The 25,280-nt window shown below is 37.9% G+C and overlaps 1 protein-coding gene across 3 annotated transcripts in view; it reads right to left on the reverse strand.

The window, feature by feature from the left end:
• Window positions 1-25,280, reverse strand: part of KLF12 (KLF transcription factor 12) — a 172,771-nt gene that overhangs the window by 80,355 nt on the left and 67,136 nt on the right. For all 3 annotated transcript variants that reach the window (XM_075199824.1, XM_075199823.1, XM_075199825.1), the window contains exon 2: window positions 6,233-6,319. In XM_075199824.1, the coding sequence (XP_075055925.1) occupies window positions 6,233-6,319 (87 nt within the window). The remainder of the gene's footprint in view (window positions 1-6,232; window positions 6,320-25,280) is intronic.

The following is a 25,280-nucleotide window of genomic DNA, read 5'->3' on the forward strand; positions in this document are numbered from 1 at the left end:
GTAATATATAACACATAACCTCATGTATCAAACCCCCATTGTCCAGGAGATTGTACGCTTGTGACCAGAGCCCTCTTACCTCTCTGACTGTAAGTAATATCCAGTCTTGTTTTATTACCGTGTTGTTCCCAATTGCAAAGCGCTACAGAAAATGCTGGTGCTATATAAATAAATGTTAATAATAATAATGATAATCAGTGGTCTTGTATACAATGGTATGCCATACCGCCACTTCTCCTACTGCCTTCATTGTAAAATTATCAAATTCCAATCAGTCACATTTTCCATACCGCCACTTCTTAATTTCTGAATGGACCTTCTAGGGCTTGAATATTTCTTGCACGTCCCTACCAGAATTTACCATTGCTATATCTATTTTAAAAAACCCTGATGTGTTCTGGAATAGCAAAATCTAATCAATCATGGTGAGTGAGAAATTCCAAATTAATAGCAATAAGTGATTTCCCAAACTAACTCCATACTCCATTTGATATATCCAAACAGACATAAACTTTAGTTGCAAACCTGTAAGTTCTGGTTATATGTATTAGCATAATTACAAGTTATTAACAGCTCTTATACACAAAGTACCTTAGACAGATTGAACAGATTTAGCTTAGACTAATGGCATGATCATGCGCTTCCTAAAGTGTAGATGCTGTGTCAGATTGTGTCGTAACTTGCCCACTGCTAAATATTTCACTATAAGTGAGATGCAATCGGTGCCTATTGATAAGCACCGAGTCGCACAGTACGGTGCTCAGCATTTATGTCAAGATAAATGTTCTTCATTGAAATCATTTTTACGGCCATTTCAAGGAAGAAGTGAAAACATTTGCTTGTGGAACACATAAACTCATATTTCATGTGAACCATTCACCGTTAACTAACACTAGTGATGCAACAGTACATAAAAAAGCAGGGAGCTGTCTTGTTAACAGTTCTCCAAATATCCATTACTATTACAGCTTCCAACTGTTCCTAAAATACACAAACTACCTCATTTTAAGACAAAATTTGTGGCTAAATAATTTGAGGAATTTGTGGAATCTGAAAACTTTCAGTAATGATCACCAACATAATATGACTTGAATTGAACGTCAAACAAATGATCTAATTCTGCATAATTTATGAGTTGTTGGAAATGAGACCAAAAATTAGTTGTTAAATATTAAGTTAATGTTAAATTCCAAAAATTAACCCAGGTAACTGAATTAAAATGTTGGCAACTATCAGAGCCGTAACTTAGAATTCTAGCGCTTGGGGCGAGAAAGACAAATGCCGCCCCCCTAGCCCTCAATTTTAACCAAATGAACCTAAAATATTCCTAAATTGTGCCTCCGTTCAGCGTTGCGCCCTGGACGATCGCCCCTGTCACACAGCCCTAGTTACGGCCCTGGCAACTATGAAACTACACTACACTCTTAGGGAAGATACAGTTGGGGTCCAAGGTGCAGTCACTGCAGCTTGAATGGTGTGATAGTAGAGATAATTGATCTCCACAGAAAATAGGATATCAGTACATTGGTAATTTTCCAGATATTTGGAGAACATCAACGCTGTATATTGCATCCTTGGTCCTTCTAGCATTTGGGATACATGGTGCTGAAATCCCACTCGTCATAGAGAGCAATGATCCATATATTCAGAACATTCAAGCAATGACCACAGCTTGCATTGATCCTACCATTGTAACAAAACAGGAGTCCATGTGTATCTGTCCTCAGTGGGAACAATTATAGAAATAATTAAAAATACTTAAGATTAATAAAACAAAAGTCCCAAATACGTAGGGCTTTACAGCCCTTAGGTCAATACAAATATATCTATATCAGTAGCTATTCTCACAGATTATTTCCACCCTTTGACAATAATCAAAAGTGTTCTCCACAGAAAATTTTGACAGCTGGGTGGCATTTAGAAGCAGCTGGGTAGGGGCAGCTGGGTAGGGGCAGTGTAATACTTTGCAGTAATATTGAAAAATATTGGAGGTTATTGCCCACACCTGCCAGGACAGGTCAGACTGGTGGTCAGTGGTCTAACACACACTACTGGCTGTAGTGCTCACATAGTGCCTGTTATAATAGGAGAAACAATGGTTTATTCTACTATAATAGGACTCTGTTGGGCTCCAAGAGCCGGGGGGTAAGTAAAAACAGCCAGGTGGAGCACCCGGGACATAGGTGCTGGGGAGAACACTGAGCAAATGACATGGTTGATATATGATATACACTGGACTGTATTCGATCCCTCTTGCACTGAAGGAGATAAAATTAGATACACTCTGCTAGCGAGTATAGCTAAAAACAAGATTAGGCAAGGACTTGTATTTACATACTGGATCATCTAAAGCAAAAAATATGGATTTGTTTTTAACAAAACCTGGCCCTACCCCTATGTATATTGGTTCTAAATCTCGGTCCACCAGGGGGCGGTATAAAACAGCACCAAATGTAGTTGATTATGGGCATGGCATAATCAATTTTGGGCAAAGCTAAATTATATTAGTGTCCCCAAAATACTTTCTTTGTAGTAACAATTGAAAAGATACAATGTTAATGATTTTTTGTCAATTTTAAATTATATGATGTAAATAGTATGGTACATTTGTTTCTTAATTATTTGTAAAATAATATAACTTGCTTTCCTGCATCACAATAAAATATCAGTTTAACAGCTGATTCCTATGTAGTCAGCTTACTCTGTAGTATAAACATGATACCATGTCCCGTAAATTCTTAGATATAAATTTACTGCACTGAAAATTGAAATAGATGTGGTTTGTATCAAGGAAATTATTTGGAATCTTCTAATATGCCTATAAAGCAATAGGACGAGAGGGAAACCCATCAAGGCAGTCAATTTTAAATAATGGTTTATTAAAACACTTATTTCTCAGCTTGCAATAAATAGGAATATACGTTATGCTATGTTACCTGTAAACTACCTAATGAAATACTTTTCTCAAAAACAACCATGGTGAAAATAGTTATGCAAGATACTCATTTACATTCTTCCTAGCTACACTTGCTAAAAACAAATATAATTTCTTCCCAATCTCTCTAGGTTATATGTGTATTTGTATTTCTGCCTGTTAAATCATTATCAATTAAATATACTGTATGTAAATTAGCTGCTTCCAGTTTGTTTCAGCATTAAAAGGAGCACGGTGGTCTATGAACGGAAACCACAATTGTATACTAAAAGTATCTGATAACATACTGATATTTTGCATTTATGTTTGCTAAATTTCTAAATTACACAATACCTATTTATGTTATCTGGTTAGCTGGATTAATTAATGAGGATACATGCAGTAAATTGTTTAATTTCATTTTAGTATGATTAGTTGAAAAACTAATGAAAAATGTTACTCGTCAAGCCCAGCCATTCCACTCTGCTTTTGATAACACTGTGAATGACTGCACACGGAAGTGGTCAGGTGGGGAAAGACTGAAGAGATTGAAGCATTAGAACCTGGGGTTGAAGCCGTCAGAACACAGCCACCTTGGTAACTGCAGGAGTACACCACGCTTACCAGAGTGTCCCGCCAGTTCGTATGTCCAGAAAAAAACATGTTTTTTTCGGTGCGGGAGTCATGCCCCTTTGTATTCTGAGTTGCCGCTCTGAAAAGAGCATATCGGAGTAGGCGCAAAGGGGCTTCACTGCGCATATGCATATGGTGGGAGGTGGCCTTTGCTATCTGTGGCCATCACTTACTAGTGATATAAACAGGAGGGGCATTGACAACGCACCCTCACCTGTTTACATCAGGCCTGCATGGTTTCAATCAGAAGAAGCAAATTGTCACTAGATGATGGGCCCTTGTAGGTGGCACCAGCTATCGTAAACAGCAGAAGCTAGATACAAAACAGTCATGGATATATTAGTTTTACTGGCATATTATCATTCTTTGTTGGTGGAGTTAGTGAGGAAAGAAAACAAACAAAGCAGTTACTAAGCTGAATTAGGAAAGGGGGTAAAAGTGTCTTGTAAAAAAAAAAAAACCAGAAGATTTTTTTTCCCCACATGGTTTTTATCAATCTATGTACATATGTATATATGTATAACACTTTTGAAACAAATGCACATTCTGCTTGTAGTAAATCGACACATGAATATTGCAACAAGAATCCCCAGAAAAAGCACACTGTTCTCTACCCTGCGCCCTGTCAAATATTTTATTAACAATGTCTGTTAATTGTAATTTGCATTGTACTAATGAAAAGTTTTGGAGCAGGGAAAACCAGCATGTAAATGGTGAAAATATCATTATCAGTCTGAAAGATGAACAGATGATACTAGCTATGCATTTGTGACTTAAAAATCACCATTGAAACCATTTAAGTTAAATTACTAAATAAATACTCTTAAAGGCCTACTTATCTTTAAGTGTCTGACCTGAGCAGTACACACATAAGAATACCCAGTATACACCCATTTTCATAAACTGAATTTTGTTAAGTTGGCTTAATTCTGGTACTAGAGCAAGGAACGGTAGTTTGGCTAACAGTCTTAGTCCTTTAATTCTATTAAGCTCTGTTGACTCCCAGATATCCCATATGTTCTTAATATCATCCAGAACACATGGGTGTAGGGTAGCAGTAGATCCAGAGCTGTTCCACCTATCAGTAGCAGTATAGGAATATTTGTTCCTGAAAATGCTGACATCTGCTGATGGAGCTACAGAGGTGTATTTGAGTTGTTCCGTGTGACTGAACATTAAGAATTGGATGAGGGAACATACACAGCTTGCACAATGAAGATTACCATGCCAGGACAGGTAGCATGCTCGGGACTAGGTAGTTGCATGTGTACATTTTGTATGTATGGTTGCTGTTTTAAGGGTTAGTAAGAGTCTTGGGGGTCAGGTCAAAAGATTGTTGAGGAATTTATTTTTCTATTATCAAAAGCCTAGAGCCAGGGAACAGCACAGAGCCTTTCTTCACCCACTGCCCAAAGACAGGAACTAGCACTGTACCTGTAATTATCAACTTCTTGGACCAAGAACTAGCACAGTGCCCAGAGCCAGGAACTAGCACTGAACAACCTGTAAGTATCAACAATCTGGAGCCAGGAACTAACAGGAACTAACACAGTGCCCAGAGCCAGGAACTAGCACTGAACCACCTGTAATTATCAACAGTCCAGAGCCAGGAACTAACACAGTGCCCAGAGCCAGGAACTAACACAGTGCCAGTAATCACAAATTGTCCAGAGCCAGAAAATAGCACTAAACCTATAGTTATCATTGCCAGGAACAAGCCAAGAGCCTGCAGTCACCAACTGACCAGAGCCAGGAACTAGCACTGCACCTGCAATTATCAAATGTCTGGACCAGGAACTAGCACAGTGCCCAGAGCCAGGAATTAGCACTGAAAAGATATTCAGCAGCGGGTGCTCCTAGCGTCAATTGTTGAGTATTATATTTTATTATTATTTCCTCTGGGAAACATTTGCATTGAAATGCATTGTGGAAGATTTGGTACACATATGGGTTTCAGGGATTCCTTTATTTAAGCAAAAGTAAGTTTTTCAATTGTGTGCATTTTATCTTCTAATTTATTATATATTAGTATAATGGGGAGGGGTCTTAGTGACCTTGACCACCCTAAAGACCTGATTTTTCTTTTAACCATTGGCCAGAACCAACAGCCCAAGTGTATTTGTATTTATACAAACTCCCATTTAAATGGTTCAGAAATGTGCCTTCTGGTTTCAAAGTTCAGCATAAACCAATCCCATCCTACCCCATCGTATATAAAGTACTATTGTGTTTTTGTGGTTAATATAATTGTTTTTTTGCTTTGGTACAGATGCTGCAAAGCTGTTTTTTTAGCTTTAGAGGATGTATGTCAATCAAAATGACTATTATTAGCATTCTTATTATTAATGAGATGGACGAAGCCCAAGAATTCTGAAATAATACTGTTAACACTCCATGCTACTCTGTATGATGGTAATTTGGGGTTAATGTAGTTTCTAAATACTAAACTGTTATAATGCTCTCATGTGCTAAAAAAAAAAAAGGTCTCATTATCTTAAATGTCTATGGACACCAATGATCAAAATACTACTTTATTTTACCAATGCTGAAATATTGATGATCAATCCAAACACACAATGCTATTATTTTTAGTCTACAAAGCACATATTTTATTTGAACCAGTGGTCTGACACAAACCATTGAAACAAGATATTGGATCATGTGAAATAATAAAGGTCTTCTTACCACTTGCTCAGATTCCAATAGCTCTGTTTTGACTCTGGCTGCAGGCATACCGTCCAGCATTAACATTCTGCTTTCAAAGGTTTTGTTCTACAAGAGAAAAATACAATTCATGTCAATTAGGTAAATGAAGCAAACTGGAGGCAGAAAAATTAGACATTTGCTCCTAGTAGCATTGAATACAAGTTGCCACACTGTCTGTTAGGTCAACTGATTGTAAAATCAGGAAGAAATGTGGTTTAACCTTGCCAAGTGATAATGGTGTACAAAGTATCACTCAGTCTTGAGGATAACATAATGGGACTGTAAACCCAGATGCAGAGTTCTCTGAATTCCAGCTAAAATAGTGATAATCATGTATATACTACAGTTATAAGCTCCATCGCTACTGTATTATGATTGGCAGAACATCAAGGGTGAAGATTGTAACTCCTTTAAAGGCACACCTACTATTTTTGGCTCAGTTCTGCTTGTCTACAGATTGATTCTGTTAGTTTCTGCCCCATAATATCATTATCTCCTCTCAAAGCCCTACTGCCCATTTTATTCTATTATTTTGGGTAAGTCATAATTTCAGCATTGCTAGGTCTGGTCAAACCACAATTGTCAGAAAGCAGATTAAGTGAAAACTCCTAACGTTACTTTAAATCTCTATAGATACATAGCATAAAATCATCATCTTGCACAAGTAGTCCCCTGTAATGAACACAATTAGGTACATACAGTAATGCTGTATAGTAAGCTATTACTGAATAAATATTCCAGGACTATCGCACATTGAGGTTCTTGTATGAGTTATGGACTCCCTGTCCTTGGATGAGTTAGTGCATACAGCAGAGGTGAATGTGAAGTGCACTGCCAGAAGTCTATGGAAACTTTTATCAAGAGTCAATAACTCAGCTGCAGAAGAGAGAGGCACTTTTTCCATTATGCATATTAAAGTATGAATTACTATGGTTAGCTGAAACAATATCTCAGACTATATAGTTTACAATCCTAAAGTTAAAACAAGAATCCTTAGATAAGAAATAACAATTTACGCATCATCTTAACGAATGTACAGATTAGAATACAGAAATGATGCATGTAACATAAATAGACAACATGAGAGATCCCAGGGTGTATTAATTTTAGGTATCTGCATTTTTGTTTACTGTAAAGTGCCCATTCAGACAAGTGTTCCTTTAGAGATATTGCCCTATGTAAATATGTGATATCCTTATCTCTATATTAAGAATACTATGGGGTATATTTACTAAACTGCGGGTGTGAAAAAGTTATCATTTATTTAGTACATTCTACAAAATGATAACTAGAATCTGATTGGTTGCTATAGGCATAATCTTTACTTTTCAAACCCGGAATTTAGTAAATATACCCCTATGTCTCCAAGTATGGTTGGTTATACTTTAACCAACATAGTATACACTACATCCTCTGGGGAGAAATACCTTATTGGACGAGAGAGGATGTAGTACACTTTTTAAGAGGAAAAAACATTTAGTATGCCTAACAACTTAACACAGAACTGTAATGTTTGGCTGAATACCAGGTACTTGACCTACTTCAGACACTATCTCACCTCAATATTCTGGCATCATATTGTGCTCTCTCTTTCTTCAATTAAAACTTAAATGGGACACTTCATTTTGCACGAACTTCATCAAACTAATCTCTCCAAATTTTCAATATGTATTTTAATCTGTTTTACCAATTGAGCTTTCTAAATTGAATTGTTAACAGATTATTATAGCAAGGCCTTTGTATGATTTTTCGAATTGAGTAGGTAATTGTTATTTTAGGTCAGCAGTGCATAGAGAATTGTATTATAGACACATATAAAAAATGACATGTGTATACACGCTTTCATAAACTGTTATCTATGAGATTACGTCTTTAATAGGTTAAAACTTACCCCTCCAGGCCATTATCGTTGAGGCAGCTGAGTATCGCTCAGCAGCCCTGGAGATATTTTATTGTTAGATTGTGGCGACAGGTGATTTTCTATCTTGTGACAATAGAAAATCATCCTTAGTGCCAATTTTTAGTAAATAGACCTCTAAATTTGTTTTTAGGAATTGCTAAAGTACTGCGGATTGTAACACTTCTTTCACTAAGCAAATTGCAAATTTAATTTTCTTTTGCTGCAAATTTCTTAATCCTGATCCAACCCTAAATTTAAACCTAAACCCTAAGGCCAACCACTAATCCTAAACCTTAAGTCTAATTCTAAGGCTAGGTACACACTAGCACGATGATTGCACGAAAAATCTCCAATCAGCCGGCATCCAACCGTTTGGTCAGATATTGTGTGAGTGTGTATAGTGACATGATGATCAAAAGTCGTTCCAAAGTGACGATCATCGTTTCGTTTGATTGGTTGTACTGTTTAACATTTTCCGACCAATCACCAACCGATCATGTAGTGGGTATGCACTCATGCTCACGATCTCTATAGAGTTTACAGTTGTGTTCTTTTCAGCCGATGCTAGCGATAAATGTCCCTGTGAATAAATGTAGAGAGTGCTGAAGAAGGAATAATTCATTTGTTCGCTGTGAGACAGAATGTTTTGCTTCAGAGTAAAAGAAGTTATGAAATTCGTTAGGACATGTGGAAAGCTATAACAAGGCGTTTTAATCAGTGTGACAATATGACATGAATGAATGAATGAATATTGTGCTGTCATTCTCTAATCGACTATAAACCAGATGAAGGACCAGATGCAGAGCACAGATCCCAAGGTAAATCATGTCAGTGTGTATTGATGAATCGCCAGACTGATCGGACCTTCAGTCCTAGGTACAGTCATGTGAGATAACAGGTCAGTAGGAAAATTTGTCAGTGTGTACCTAGCCTAACATAAGTGTTGACAATTGCTTTAATTCCCTTTTTCTACCAAGAATGGTCTCACAAATTAGCAAACAATGGTTTTTTGAGCAATTGCTTTGAAGGCAATTGTCTGCTTAAAGTATTTTGAATAGCATGGAACCCATGCATTTATAGCATTAGATTAAGTGGTAGATTTATCAAACCTTCTAAAAGGGAATGTGGAGCTGTTGACCATAGCAATCATTCAGATGTTACCTATAATTTATCTAGCACATGACAGCTAGGATCCTATTGGTTGCTATGGGCTATAGCTCCACTTTTCCTTTTTAGAAGGTTTGATAAATCTACCCCTAATCTACTCCTAGAAGTTACTTGTGGTTAGTATATATAGGAACAGGTAAAATCACTTAAAACAATCTGCTACTCTATGGGGGGAATTCAAATGGCCGCGTTACGACTGAGCCGCGTGCAGAAATACGTGTTCAAGTTAAATTAAGCGTTAAATATTATAGTACTAACGGAAATAGAATGCACTATTACCGTAGTAGCGGTAATAGTGCAGACACTGGATCTGTTATTCTTTATACGTCTGCGGTTTTGGATTTCGCCTACTAGAAGGAGTTCTATCTGGAGTTATTACACGAGGGAGTAAAGCATAGAGATTTGGAGGGATCTGAAAGGTGAAGGAGAAAAGTTTCCTGGAAGCTCACTTTAATCCTTTTGATCATCATGCATGTTTTAAAGCACAAAGCCGACTTGCTTAGGGATAAGGGGATGAGCCTCTGCAAATTTTGGGGTCGGGCAGGTAGAAAGCTTTGTGACAGTATGCTGTATTGGGAGTCTGTTTGGTAAATGTAGTAGAGTTTAGAGATGAATAGGTAGGAGAGGGGACCATGGTTTTGCAGCCTAGGGTTATGACAGATGAAGAGCACAGATCTAAAGGTAATCATGTATAGTGTGCACACATGAATCGATATGATGATTGTGACTTTTTTTTTTTCCTGTCCTTGGTAAAATCACTAAAACTATTGCATCATTAGAATTTTCTTGTAGTGTGTACCCAGCCTAATAGACAGCCATGGGTTGCGTTAATCTAGCCTTCTAATGAGGCAAATCTGTCTTTTCTCAATTCTCTAGGGGCTCTGGGTCTCAGAAAGTACAGAGGTCAATGATACTTCATTAAACAGAACTTGCCTAAATCTGATTCATTTAAATGAGCAAATATTAGTTTGTCTTCTTACTAAATAGTGGAATACAATGTTTTTGAACAATGCCACTCTCCAAACTTAGCTCCTCGATCTGGACAATAAATACAGAGATCAGGTAATATTCATGTATGTATAAAGTGATATTAGCTCCCAGACCTTTGCTGCTGATCCTATATCATTAGTATTATTCCCTACATACATTTCATTAACCAACCTGCTGTGGGTAATTGGCATTGGTATGCTAGCCAGAGCATACATTGCTGCAAGGTGAGCCAACGCCTGAGATGACGTTAGATGTTCAGTACAAGCAGCAAAAAGCTAGACTTTTCAACATTTGATGTACTGTCTGCTTTCACCGTTCCTATAGAAGTCTATGGGGACGGTGGTAACAGCGGTGACTGTGTTAATTAACGCCTGAAAAATCTGTGATTTTTCCAGCTCTAAATCTTTGATAACTTGCAGTGACTGAACCTTTCTCTGGCCAAAACAGATGTTTCCACCACAGTTTTTACTGATCACCGAATGATAAATATACCCCTTAGTCCAATGGGTGCAAAGGTAGGGACCGATTTAACTGATTCTCTGATTGTGAAGAACTGTGGAAAACGTTGTTGCTATATAAACAATAATGATAATACTCTCAAATATATAGGAAACATTTTCTAATATATCTAACTCTTATTTCTGTTTAGCTCTTTCCATATAATGTATATGTTTGCAATATAATAACATAATAGAGCATCCTTGTTTAGTGGTTTGAAAGCTGATTCCAGGTTTGCCAAACAGCATATTGGTTCTGAATGTTGCCCTTTTTTTATTTGTGATTTAAGAAGTGTATTGAGGTTTTACTGCAAGATCATGGGCACACTGTAATAAAACATCCCTACGGCTGACTAGTTTGCAGACAAAGAAGGATGAGCAAATGATGCTATATAAGTCCCAGAGGGGGCCAAGGCTAGATAGCACACAGTTTATCCTACCTTGTGCTGAAGGATGGAGAAACAAAAGCATAGACAAAGAACAATTCAGAAAAGGCAGGTTAGTGAATAAGACTATGATTAGAGGTTCATGTGCCTTTTTTTACTTTGCAGCTATGGACTAGCATAAAGCTTAACTGGCTTCTCCTGTAAACTCAATTGCTTTACAAAACAAATAAAACCACACTACTTCTGAGGCAGAAAATTACTATGTTGTATTATATAACTTGTTAGTCAAATTTGCGAGATACAGGGGAATTTTGGGGTTTACAATGCAAAATGCTTCAGACTTACTGGTCTATTTATTATTGTGGGGTGATAATATAGATTTTCTATCAGCGCTTATTGCAGCGATAGGAAATCTATTATCACTGCACTGTAGCGAGAAAATATTGTTGGTTCACACAGTGGAACTAGAAGCCCTAACTTGTCCTTCCAGTCTGCTTTCCAAGAAAAGAACTTTCAGGATAAGGTTTCCGCATAAGACATATGTTAATAGTAGATAACTCAGGACATTCTCCAGACATGTTCAAGCCAAAGAAGAGGAGAAGAAGTTTTAATTATTTAACAGATCTTACAAATGACTTATCTCACTGTAGCAGAACTTATCTTAACTGTCAGGAGGATATTTTTACCACTTTCTCAGACGGGAAGATATTTTTCTCTCTGCTTTACCATTTTGTGGGGATTGTATGGTACTGTGGCCTGGAACACAATCCTATTACTTTTCAAGATGGCTTGTGTCATACCACTTGTGCATTCAGTCCCATAATCTACACATCGCTGGCCTTATTTATTAAGGAATGCAAGTCCATTTACGCCAAAGAATGCAATATATATCATCATCATCATCATTTATTTATATAGTGTCAACATATTCCATAGCGCTTTACAATTGGGGACAAACATAGTAACCTAATAAACAAACTGGGTAAAACAGACAAAGAGGTGAGAAGGCCCTGCTCGCAAGCTTACAATCTATATGTTCGCACGTAAATGACACTCCGACAGCCTACGATTTCATGGGTGGAACAGCGAAGTAAAAGGGTGTATATACATAGACAATGTACAGTAAGGGCGTGCCAAGGTTAAACCCACACAGCGGCGTCTGATTCAAGCTTCAGGCATCACTAAGGTACGTATCTTTCAGTAGTATCATTTGAACTAGCTGCATGGAAGGTGTAAGCGCCAAAGGACAGTGATGACGGACGTGTATGCAAGCCACAATGTTTGCAATTAGGAGTAAGTGTAAAAAGCCATTTTATATACAGTATACATTGAGAATATATTTGGTGAAAGAAAAATGTATTTTGCTTAATGATTATATCATAAACAGCTGACAATAATTGAATACTTTTTTTCTGTGCGTTCTTGTGGGACTTTATATTGTACATATGTATTGCTTGTATGCTGCAGTCTGTTGTACCTGTCTCAAAATGCAGAGAGTATCAACAAGAGACATTTCTTCAAATCCGCTTGACATGCGCATGCTCGAATCACATGTGTTTTTGAAAAAAAACACACACATTACATTCGTTTTGCGTGCCTTAATGAATCGGGCCCAGTATCTTTGTCACTCTACCAAACTTGATGAATAAGATATTGTTTAAGTCTCTCCAGTACTTCATCCGCAATTGTATTGACAGATCGTTAATGAACTCTTCTTTCTCTCTGGGTTCTTGATGTTCATCGGAGCTCACATGGACATGGCTGTTCAGCTTTGCTACTGTTGTTTTAAAAAATTTGATTGCCATTTTCCTTACAAACATGCATGTATTTCATCATGCGGCTGCATTGATCAATCATAATAACATTAACAAGCTTCTCTTTAGCTAGCTTCCTTACTGCTTTGGAGCTGCTATGCCCTAAACGTTGATGCCACATATGGAGGCAGGTCATATGTCTGTCCTTCTTGGTGGTGTTGACATTGCACATTAGCTGGTACAGTTCATCAGTGTTTATTTTAATTTTGCAAGAATGTGACTTCTTTTTGTGATAATGCAGCTGCTGTTCCTTGAATGTCCCTAACATTGCCTTATTTAATTCTTTATTGACAATAAGGTGCTTAGAAGAAGGTAAATATAGTAATCCTTTTTACTGACATCTTTTTGGTAAGTGTAGGAGAGACTGGGCATTGACTGTAACATTTCCATATTACATATTCACTTTAAACTTGCATGGCTGGTAGTATTGCGTTGTCATATTGGCCACAGTGAACTGCGTTGCGTTACTCAGTAACAGCCATTCTTCTAAAGCTTTAGACTTTCACTGTCATCCTGGGCCTATAATCTGTTAGCAGCAGGTAATTCAGGACATTGTCCAGGAGTATTGAAGTTAAAGAACAGGTTTTAATTATACAATAAATCTTCCAGGCTGCTTCTTATACTGCAGCAACACACATCGCAGCAATCTGTTTATAGTTTCCTGTCTCCTATGCTTTTTTTAAACTTTTTTAACAACTTAACTTCAACACACGTGCAGTACAGTAGTTGTCAATGTAAGTGTATTAATAAACATTATTCTAACAACACCATTTCTGTATTTACAAAAGTCAGTTCTTTCTAACATAACAAGGCAACAAAAACTCAGATTGCAACACTTCATTCAGGTGATCCATGCAACCAGTGTTCGTGACAGAACACAGTTGGAAAAGAACAGTCTTACTCATACTTGCCAACTCTCCCGGAAAGTCCGGGAGACTCCCGAAATTTGGGTCAGTCTCCCGGGCTCCCGCGAGAGCTGGCATTTCTCCCGCAACCCGGGACTCCATTGTCAAAATGACGCGATTCTCTGTGAATCTCCCGCCCCCTGCGACAAAACGTCATTTTACTCGTGGGGGCGGGGCCAAATGACACGATTCGATGCGCCCGCCCATTAGTCACGCCCCTCTCCCAGACGTCGCCTACTGAAAGTAGGTAAGTATGGTCTTACTCACAACTTAAACAGCTGCTTCAAGTAACATGACTGTGTATATGAGTAAATGAATTATACCACAGAATGATTACTGTATTATGGACTATTAACTTATTCCAAATCTCAGAGAAATACAGCCAGCAAAATGGTAACATTAGTGTCTTAGTGCCTTTTCTTTTTACACAGGTAAGAATAAAGAAATGCTCCAACATTTCTCCATTTACTTATAGGGGCAACAATTGACAGATTAACCTATAATTCACAATTTGAGTGTCAGAGCTGACTATGGTCAGATCAGCTATTTAGACTGTTTAGCGTTTTTTTAAACATCTATGCAATTTAAAGCAAAAACAATTTGTTAACATGAGGCAGAGGGGCGAGATAAAGCGGTCTGTTGCAAATGGTTGAATCTGTAAGTTAATGTTTTTAGGGTTGTGACATGCTGCAAACCAGCCTGTTCCACCAAATCAGCGCACCGTCAAACCACAGTGCACTTCTCCATCCTGTGCTTCCTAAATCTGTGCCAGCCTGTGCCCCCCAAATCAGAGGACTGCCCCAACATGTGCCCTCCTAATTGTCCTTTCTTGTTCCTGTCTCCTTTGCAATACATCTACCAGAAGCCATTAAACGAGTCGGCAGTGATGAGATCTTTCATGCACAAGCGTTATAGTACAGTGTTACAACACAATGTGCTATTACAGCTGTCAGAGCTGCACTCTCTCCTACATTAAAAACCTTGTCCTGACATCACTGTGGTTTCCAGGACATGGAAGCATGGGGTATTATCATACAGTACTAGCACACTGAGGGGGTTGTCATTCACAGCTTGTCTCCAAAGGGGTTAAAGCCAGATAGGAGACATGCTCTGGTCACCAGGTCCTGGTTTTAGTTAGTTGCCATGGAAACCAGTATTTGTCCAGCTCTATAGTTGATAGCATAAGGAAAATGAGGCTAAAGCTGTCTCCAGACCAGAAACTACACTGTGTAAGCCCAGCTCAATCTTTGTCTTCAATCTCTGCTTTCTTTTTATTTATCTCAGTGTTTTGTTTAACTTGATTCTTACTACGCATAGCCAATCAATGACATTTGGAAAAGAAGCTTGATTTTCATTGGAATAGCTGAATTATCCTTACAATGCCTAACCATGGGGACTACTTAAGAGTTTTGGTTAATAGGAATGCACTATAAAACAAATGACTGTCAAAGTCAGAGCCGGAATGAAAAAGGCAGAGACAGGACCGTCCATGTCAATACATCTTTGGAAGAATTCAATACTTGCCTGCACACATTGTTATCAGCCTCAAACCAGACATCTATCTTTCAACACGCTATAATGCTGTGGCTAACCACACATTTCCCAAAGCGAATAAATTATGCAACACTCTTTATTCAAATATATTTCTACAAACTCCATATGCGGCTCTTTGTCCAGCACAAAAAACAAACAAAACACCAATTGGTTTTATGGGTAACATCCCAAGTGAGTATGTTTTATTGGTCTTATATCCTGCACGTTAGATAACCATCTAACACTATAAAATACACTTTAAACATTATCTTTGAGGACATACTGCTATTCAATTATGAACACACTTCACAGTCTTTAGATTCACATGTCATATAATCATTAACTTCCTGCATCACTAACCTTATGGGAGTTATTGATGTGTTTATTATCTTGTTTAGTCATTTATAATCACTTACAATGCAATTATCCTCGGATTTCCTCTACATCTCTAACTAAAGTTGTGTCTGGATTGGTGGACATGAATATATGTATAAACCTTATTGCAGAATGGTGGATTATAGTACCAACCAAAACATATGCATTATACTAATAAATTCAATTTTAGGCTTCATTTACCCTCTGTATATTAACATACAAATGAATACTTATGAAAGGTTTATACTATATTGGCATCAGGAGATAATCTCTAATGCTGGAGTAGAAGACCACACTCCTTGGACAGTCCAGCATAGGTCCAGCAGTTATGAGTTAGAGGGGACAGAGTTGTTCGTATTATCAATATGGGGACACCTACTTAAGTAAAAGTCTACCGAGCTAGATTTCTTTGAGCTTCACCACAAATGTTAATAAACTTGTTTTTCTGGCACCGTACGTAACATGGCTGACACCATAATCCTGTACTTAGTTTATCTTGAAGGGATTATGTGTATACCTAAACTTGAGTAAGGAATACTGCTCACTGCAAATTACTGAAGTGAATTCTTTAATTCTAAAAATAATATTTGTATTAGATGTCCTTAGTCATGCCACACCAGACACATGCCATGAATGTTTAGTCCCATGCTTGCGGGGAACAGAAACTTAACTGAAAACAATGGTCGACCTGAGAAAAAGGCATGCAGCCAATCTCATAATCATACACAGTTGTACTGTGTTGGGTGACAGAAATCTTTATACAGCCCTAGCCTTATGCCATGGTATGATATTTTAACTGTTAAAAGACAAGAATTGCTTGGCTGTGTTAAAAACACCCTGGGAACTAGTCATACAATATTAAACATCAATATCCTGATCTTTACCATGCCTTTCCTTTTGTTGCTTCATGCATTGGTAAAATGTAAGATAATCAGTTTATATGCCATTCAAAAATAAGTGTTCATCTCTACAGCCCTCCAAAAAATATATCAGAAAGCAATTGGACAATTATCAATATCATACCACGATACTATATACATACGAAAATAAAATAAAAAAATTTGCAGCTTTTACAATGCATAGTTCCAGGGCTGCGCTCCTGTTCAGAGTCAGGAATCAGAATACAATGGACACATCGCTAGGGACGAAAAAAAAATTGGTGGAGGCAGGCTGGCAGGGCACACCAGAAGAGCGCAGGGCAGTCTTGCCAAGCTTACTGGGCTTATCGTGTTCCACAGCCCTCCATATTTCTATAAATAAGTAATGTCCCACTTCATGATGAGGTCAACTAATGACAAAAACTAATATTTCTTATCATTTCTAGAATTCAAAGTATTAGAAGGACATTGGAACCAATCTATTATTTACGACTATATGTATTTGGTCTCAATTTGTAGAACAATTGTAAGGAGCCACAGTGCTACGCAGCTCCGGACACTGGAGTGAAGAGTGTGCAGGAGAAGAGGGTGATCAACAATGTCAAAAGCAGCAAAGAGGTCTAAGAGCATGAGTATGGAGGAGTGACCCATAGACTGTGCTGTAAGTAGCGCATTGAGCATTTTTGCTAGTGCAGTCTCAGTGGAATGTTAGAGGTGAAAGTTGAGAGTGAGAGGAGGGAAAGTGAGATAGGCCATTGTTTTTTTTTTTGCTTTGTTTTTTGCCTGGGACGGTGCGTTCTTTACCCAAGTGACCCAAAAAAGTGTAAGAACACAAAAAACGTGCACAGGGGTGCAGTCTTCAGACCCACATCTAAAGAGAATGGGCCCCTCTGTCCTTGACCCCCCACAAGACTAGGGGGTCCCTTTTGCCCTGGAGCTTCCCCTGGCACAAGATCTTACCAGAAGGGAAGATGTCAGAGGTTTCAGGGAGGTGGGAGCCACTAGTACCACACCACCTCCCCTTCTGGCCAGAGGACCGAGGTGGTCTGTCCATTTAGGTAGGGCCCCTGAAATCCTCCTAGGACAGTACTACTCTTGATATTAGCCAAAAGATCAAGAAGCAGTACACAAATCAATCAAATAGTTTTGGCAAAGGGGATTAGAGAAATAGGGTGGTAGCTGGAGAGAGAGGTTGAGTCGAGAGTTGGTTTCTTTAGTATTAGTGAGATGACTTTGTAGTAAAAGGAGTATGGAAATGTGTCATTGGAGAGAGAGAGACAGGTTAAAGAGGTGAGCTTGCAGCAGGAGAGAGACAGCACATGCCACAAGATCACAAATGAGTGTAGTTCTAACATTCTGACTTCTATCAAATCCCATTCCAACATTGTCCTAAAGATGTAAGAGGGGGTTTAGCACATACTTGCCTACTTTCGGCAAGTGTAGTCCGGGAGAGGGGCGTGGCTAGAGGGCGGGGCGCTACCAAACACAGCATTTTGGCCCCGCCCCATGACAGAAATGCCGCTTTGTCGCGGGAGGTGGGGGTGGGCCAAATGACGCGATTCACGGCGAATCGCATCATTTATGCTAGGCAGTTGCGGGATGCGGGAGACTTGCCTGCTCTTCAGGGAGTCCATGAGACCAACCCGAATTTTGGGAGTTTCCCGGACATTCCGGGAGAGTTGGCAAGTATGGTTTAGCAGTTTGTAATGGATTTTCCAGAGCTGCAGTAGAATGTCAGGTTAACACTAAACAATATTTTTTTTCTTTGTAAATCACATACTTTTGGAGTCTATTGGTTCTTAGTAAAGTACAAACAGAGCTATGACCACAGCATTTTTTCTATAACCTTTCTGCAACATGCTTTATAGCTATCTATGTGATAGCCATGTTAGCATTATTCTTCTGCCCAAGTGATATTGTATTTGTTTAAGCCACAAGTAGCTCAAATATGACAATGATTGCTTTGCATACTTGAAATTGTAGAACTATTTCAATTGTTCCTGTGTCTGGTTAACGGCCACAGAGCAAATTGTTTTTACAGGATATAATCTAATTTCCAACTAATCAATTCAATATTCTTGTCTTTCACATAAGCCTCAGGGACTATTTTCTGTAAAGTGTGTAGAACGCTGAGATCAGGGGAAAATAATTTCCATTGCAGTGTCCAGATCAGAGTAAATACTTTTATTATATACACAGTTATTCACCCAAGAAAGTGATACCTTATTTTTTTTCAGATACATTACTTATTCATCTGTTGCTCTTTTCACCCAGCTAACACTGCATCTTCCCTGTACCGCTGGTGCTTTTGTTGAGTGAAATATGTAGATTTCATAGATAATCCCTATTACCAGAACAGTCTGGAGCACAAGTGTACAGTATATACCTGTCAAGCAAGCAGAAGCGCATTTATGGCTCTTTTCCTTTATAGGACATTTCAGCCCTCCAATAACAGGAAATTGCCGCTTCCATTGCCTGCTATGTAAATATATGTAAGCCCTGGGCTAAAATACGTGGCTTTTAAAGCCACAGCTTGTCACTTGCCTTCGTAAATCTCTTCTGCTGTTTATAGTTACTGCCATTGAATCTTGTCACTAATTTAGAGAATTTTCTATATGTAGTATTTTTGAATGTCATTCCTATCATTTTTCACTCTCCAAATTTATAATAGGAACTTTTCTAAAGTAAATATTTTTTGGTGTTCTATTTTTTGTTTTTGATCAGCAATTAATTTAATCAAGTAAATGCTTACTGGGCAGTACAGTGGCTAAGTGGTTAGCACTTCTGCCTCACAGCACTGGGGTCATGAGTTAAATTCCCGACCATGGCCTTATCTGTGCAGAGTTTGTATGTTCTCCCCGAGTTTGTGTGGGTTTCCTCCCACACTACAAAAATATACTGGTAGGTTAATTGGCTGCTAACAAAATTGACCATAGTCTGTCTATCTGTTAGGGAATTTAGACTGTAAGCCCCAATGGGGCAGGGACTGATGTGCTCTGTACAGCGCTGCGGAATTAGTGGCACTATATAAATAAATGATGATGACTTGTCTAGTTTTTGTCCCTGCCATTCAGAATATCCCCAAGTGGAGGTCCAAGGGACAAATGACGGCAACGTGATAACACAATTTGTGTCATGATGACCACCATTGTGCAATTTGCAGTATCAAGGAGAAGGGGCCAGACCATGATAACGCAATTTGCATCAAAACGTGTCTTCAGGGCCCACCCACCTCCAAAAAAATTGATGCGGGATCTGTGAGTGTTGCCTACTCTCCCAAGAGTCTGGGAGAATACGATGAAATTCAGGTGTCTCCTGGACATTACAAGAGAGTAGACAAGTATGACTAAATTACAATGTTGTTCATTATTATACAGCTATTTCTTCTCTCAGTCTTGTGTCTACTTGTAATTCTGTCTGATACAGTAACTGAGACGCTGTTCATTTTCATTCCTTATATAAAGTATAATGAACATATGGATATGTAAAGTACAGTGACATATATAGTGTAAACTAAAAAGACACCTACTGTCACCTTAATTGTCATTAGACCTATTATCAAGATTTTTTTCTGAGCCCCTACCTTTTGCTACACAACAAAATCTGCCTCAGTTTGTCTCATTAACCAACTTCTGACCTCCGGCAGTCTATCTCTGTCACTGAAGACAACACATGACTCTGAGCCGAGATAAACGGCAGCAGATATAGCAGCTACCTGCTCCACCACGTTCCGCCAATAATGTTCCTGGGCTGTGCATGGGAGATATATCCAACTATACTGACACTGTAAAAGGTATCCTAAAGTAAAATAAACAAACATTACAAATATGTTTTACTAAAAAAAAACTAATCCTCTCCTTGTTAAATAAATGTGTTTCTCATGATGTGTGAAACTCATGCATTGCTGCTATAATGTATTTATTTTGCTATGTAAAATGTAAAGCCACATTTTTGCAAACCTTTACATGAAGCTAGCCTGCGACAGGAAGTACTGCTGTTATTTGTCAAAAATGCTAAATAAATTTTGAAAAAAGAGATGTAATCATTCAATATTGAAATCTCTCTTGTTCAAGAGTTTTTCTTTTTTTGTGTGGGACCCTTAGTTAAAATACAAAAAGTGAAACAAAGTTGGACAGGATTCTTAGGTTTGGAGCAATTGATTAATTTGCAAATTATATACAATGTGTCTTTTGGTCTCCAAAGTAATAGGACATCTTATCCTTGTCTTCTACCATGTTTATGGGTTATGTAACCCAGCCTTTTCCATCTAACCCTCAACCCCCTTTTACTTTTATTGACACCTCGTAACATTCTTATATGAATTCTTAAAAACAAATTGTTGTTTTGTTTTTTAAATATACTAAAAATAATTTTACCACTTAATATCTAATATACAATGGTGACACACGACAGTAAACTAACCCGAGTATAATCTGAATATATTCTTTTAACTATAATTTAATAATGCATGCTCTTTAGCTATAATCTTTAAATCAACAACTTTTGAGTGCCATTCCAAACAAATAATTATATCAAAGTAATTGTGTAAAAAGTAATAACAATAAGAGAAAATGTAAATCACATTAATTTAACACAATCTCTTTTCAGCAAGGCTATGTGCCTTTCATCTTGTACTCATGAGATTTTAGATAGTAAACTGCTTGTGGGACAATGCCTCCATTGATTTTCCAATAACTGATGTCAGATTCAACTGATGTGTAGTTAGTGGGTTCTCCTAATGGGCCTTTTTATAGAGTGGTAAAACATTACCAATTTTATAGTCATCTGGGAAACCCTGTCAATGGCTGCTGTTCAGATATGTTGTAAATGGTGGCCTAGGACATTATTTTTAAACTCTTAAATGAGGATTCATTGAATTGGTAACCAACATACCTTCAACTCATTCCTAAGTAGACTGGTTTCCTATACACTGCATCTGCTGCTATATATATATTCCACTACCTTACTACAGCCACAGAGACAACCACAGATTACTACTGCATATCTCCTAATATTGTATATATGTAAATTGTGACAGTGTGTGTGCTTCCGCATCAGTTAGGGAACCCGTGGCTACTTCAAACTGGTGACGCGAACAAATCACATTCTAACGCACTAGACCGCTCTTCATTTTCCTTCCCTTAAAACACCCCTCATTGCCCTGCAAATCAGTCTTGACTGTTGGGACAGCAGGACAGTCCCCTAAAATCATAACCATGCAACCTAATATCGTGATAGTTGGGAGACATACTGCTGTCCCTTTTCCTCAAAAACTCACTAGAGGGAGCAGGGCTGCATAGCGGGATAGCAGCTCATAATTAGTTTGGACCATGGCCATCCCATCCTATGTTTGTCCACCATCGTAGGCTCATAAGCAATATGCTTACTGACATGTAGAGGAGAAATGTTTCTATAAAGATGATCACTTTATCTCAGATACTATTAGCTGTGATCAATTCCTGAGCCATTTTCATATATACTTTATACAAAGCAACTTTAATTTTATATTTAGTGGTCCTAATGATTCCGCTGTAACTGAAGTATAAATATTGTACATATATTTGCATATTTATTTTTCTTTGCCTTCAGTCTGTCCATATCTCCACTTGTTTTTCTCATCTTATATTTATGCCCTTCTGTTTGAGCCTGGGCACATTTGATTTTGATTATATTTAGCCACTCTCTGCATGCCAGGTAGCCAATACAATATGCATTTTATATAGTTGCGGATTCAGTTATGTGCAAGGCAGTCGATTTAAAAGCTAAGTGCAAGGTTTGATAGCTTTTATAAGTAAACAAATTGGCCTATGGCTGCAGAAAAGGTCAAGTAAGTGTCTGCAAAAGCCATCAAGCTGTGGTCATGCCATACACAGAGTTAACAAAATAAACTGAGAAATCAAGTAAAATGAGAGTTCCATATATATATATATATATATATATATATATATATATATATATATATATATATATATATATATGTATACCTGCTTAGTACATAATTAAATAAGGATCTTTTGATCGTAAATGCATTGAATACATTAAAAGACATTATGGGGGGGGATTCAATTGACCGTATTATTATAAAATGTAACAAGACCAGCGCACTATTACGGTAATAGTGCGCTTAAATAGCGTTATTATGGTAGATTCAATGCCAGTTTTTTGCTTGAAGCCGGGTTAAATTTACCGCAATAACGGTAATCGGTTTAACGCTGCGCTAATTCGGGGGAAATTGAATTCCCCCCTATGAGGACAATTATTATTGTTAAATTATTATTTAATTCACACATTTATACAGTGGACACAAAAAAGAGAGTTAATTATTAGCAGAGAAACACAGTTGCCAGTCTTTTAATAAATTTTTCAGGGACCCAGTGCTTCAGGAAGGTAAAGGGAACTTTGCCCACCAATATGAAATGGCCGCAAGAAGTAGTGATCATAATACAATTATGTTGGGATTTATGCAGAAAATTTTTCTCAAGTGATTTTATTTAAATGCAGTCTATAATAGAAACATTGCAGCACTTTCAGAAATAAACTCATACTACCTCATAACTTATAGGATAAGTCTAGACAATGCTAACAATTCACTTAGAGGTTATACCCCATCCTAACAGACCAGAGTTCATAAGTTTTGGTGAGACTCTTTTACGCACTCTATTGGCTCCTGCATATTCCCTCTGCCTGTCTGAAGGAAGACTGCATCGGCAGCAGAGTCCAGCTCTCCACCCTCTCACCAACCGGAACTTTTTTCAGTAAGATGCTGAAACAGCAGAGTGCAGAAGCCAGTAGAGTGGTACCAGGAATATGTAAGACATCTGGTGATCCAAAAACGTTGTGATAACCGGATCACAGTAAGTAAACTTTTGGGATGGGGTAAAGGTTCTTAATTTACAGTACTATGCACAATTGTTCTTTAAAACACGAAAAGCACTGCGTTTATTGAAATCTACATTCTTATCTAACCTTCAGCACAATTGTGTGTGTGTGTGTGTGTGTGGGGGGGGCAGTGTAAAGTTTTGACAAATTATCAAGATTAGTGCAAAGTTGGGAATAAGTGATAAGTAATTATGAAAATTTAACACACACATTTGGAATGGGCCATTAACATATTTGTATACAGTGATCTTATCCTACTTAGTTTTATCTACTCTTATGATAACAAATTTAAATTGTATAGTGTTAACTGAGAACTTCCATACCCCTTTGGTTGCCCCTCTATTCACACTCTCCAGCTCTAAGATATCCTTTTTGTGAATGGGTACTCAAAACCGAGGCCTCAGAAGTGCCTTATAAAGGAAATAAATGATACATTTCTTTTGTCTAAGCTCCTTGTAACACATGATATCATGCTGGCTCTGGGTGCAGCAGACTGGCAATGCATGTTATTGCCACATCTATTATTTATAATTATACCTAGCTCCTTCACCATCATAGAGTTAGCCAACAGTGTTCCACCTAAGGTGTAAGCTGCAAGCATATTTCCACTAAATGCTTAATCTTACATGTTGCTGTCCAATCTCCCATTTTTTCTAGGTCTCCATCTAAGTATAAGACATATTGTATGGACTCTATTACACCACATAATTATGTTATCTGTAAACACAGAGAAATACTACTGATTGCAACATCTACATCATTTAAAACAAATTAACAAAATTCAACAAATTAAACAGCATTGATTCCATAACAGAACCTTGGGGTGTACCAATTTTGTCCGTAGTCCAATCAGAATTTGAACTACCAATACCTATGGTCTGGACAGACATGGTCTTCTAGCCAGTTATCTATGCAGTTGAATATTGTGTTTTGTAATCCTATGGTCTTTAAGTTATGCATTAAGTGCCTATGAGACTTAATGACAAATCATTTTGAAAATTCTAAATATATTACATACATTGCCAACTCTCTGTCCAAATTCCTACTCACTTTTCATAAAATGCAAGTATATTTGTCATACACGGAGACTGATGGCTACTATCTGATTTTGGAACAGCTCTAATTGGAGGTGTGGAGTCTAACGCGCCTCTGGTCTTCACCAGGGACCCCGCAGGGAGGTTTAGGTTTTGCTGTGAGAGACTTGTATGTCACAGCCCTCCAAAAGAGTTACCAGCGAAGCAATTGGATGGTGGAGGAAGGTCAGACAAGCCTGGTCAAAGCCGTGCGGTCATCGAGGTACACAGAGATGATCCAGAAGAATTGTTAGGCAGCTAAAGGTCAAATACTGGAGATAAGAAACAGAGCCCAAGGGAGTATCCAAAAAACAAGTCAGGAGGAGCTGAGTTTGTAACCAGGGAGGTATCTTGGGAGGAACACACAAGTATGCTAGAGCATAGGGGACCTAATACTCTGGCACTCTCCTATTTATAGGACACAGAAGACACACTTAATATTTTAACAATTGTAATTAGTTGGGGCCTCTAGGAACTGACCCATGAAACTGTTGAGCAGCAAGCCTAAAACATTCATCCCTTTGCAATGCTAGACAATGCATTACACAAATCAAATAAATAATAATACATAAATCTACTACAGTTACAAAATTGCCTAACTTTTTTTTGTGATTGGAGTAAAGTCTCATC

This window comes from Mixophyes fleayi, chromosome 2 (genome assembly GCF_038048845.1).
Source record: "Mixophyes fleayi isolate aMixFle1 chromosome 2, aMixFle1.hap1, whole genome shotgun sequence".
NCBI lineage: Eukaryota > Metazoa > Chordata > Amphibia > Anura > Limnodynastidae > Mixophyes > Mixophyes fleayi.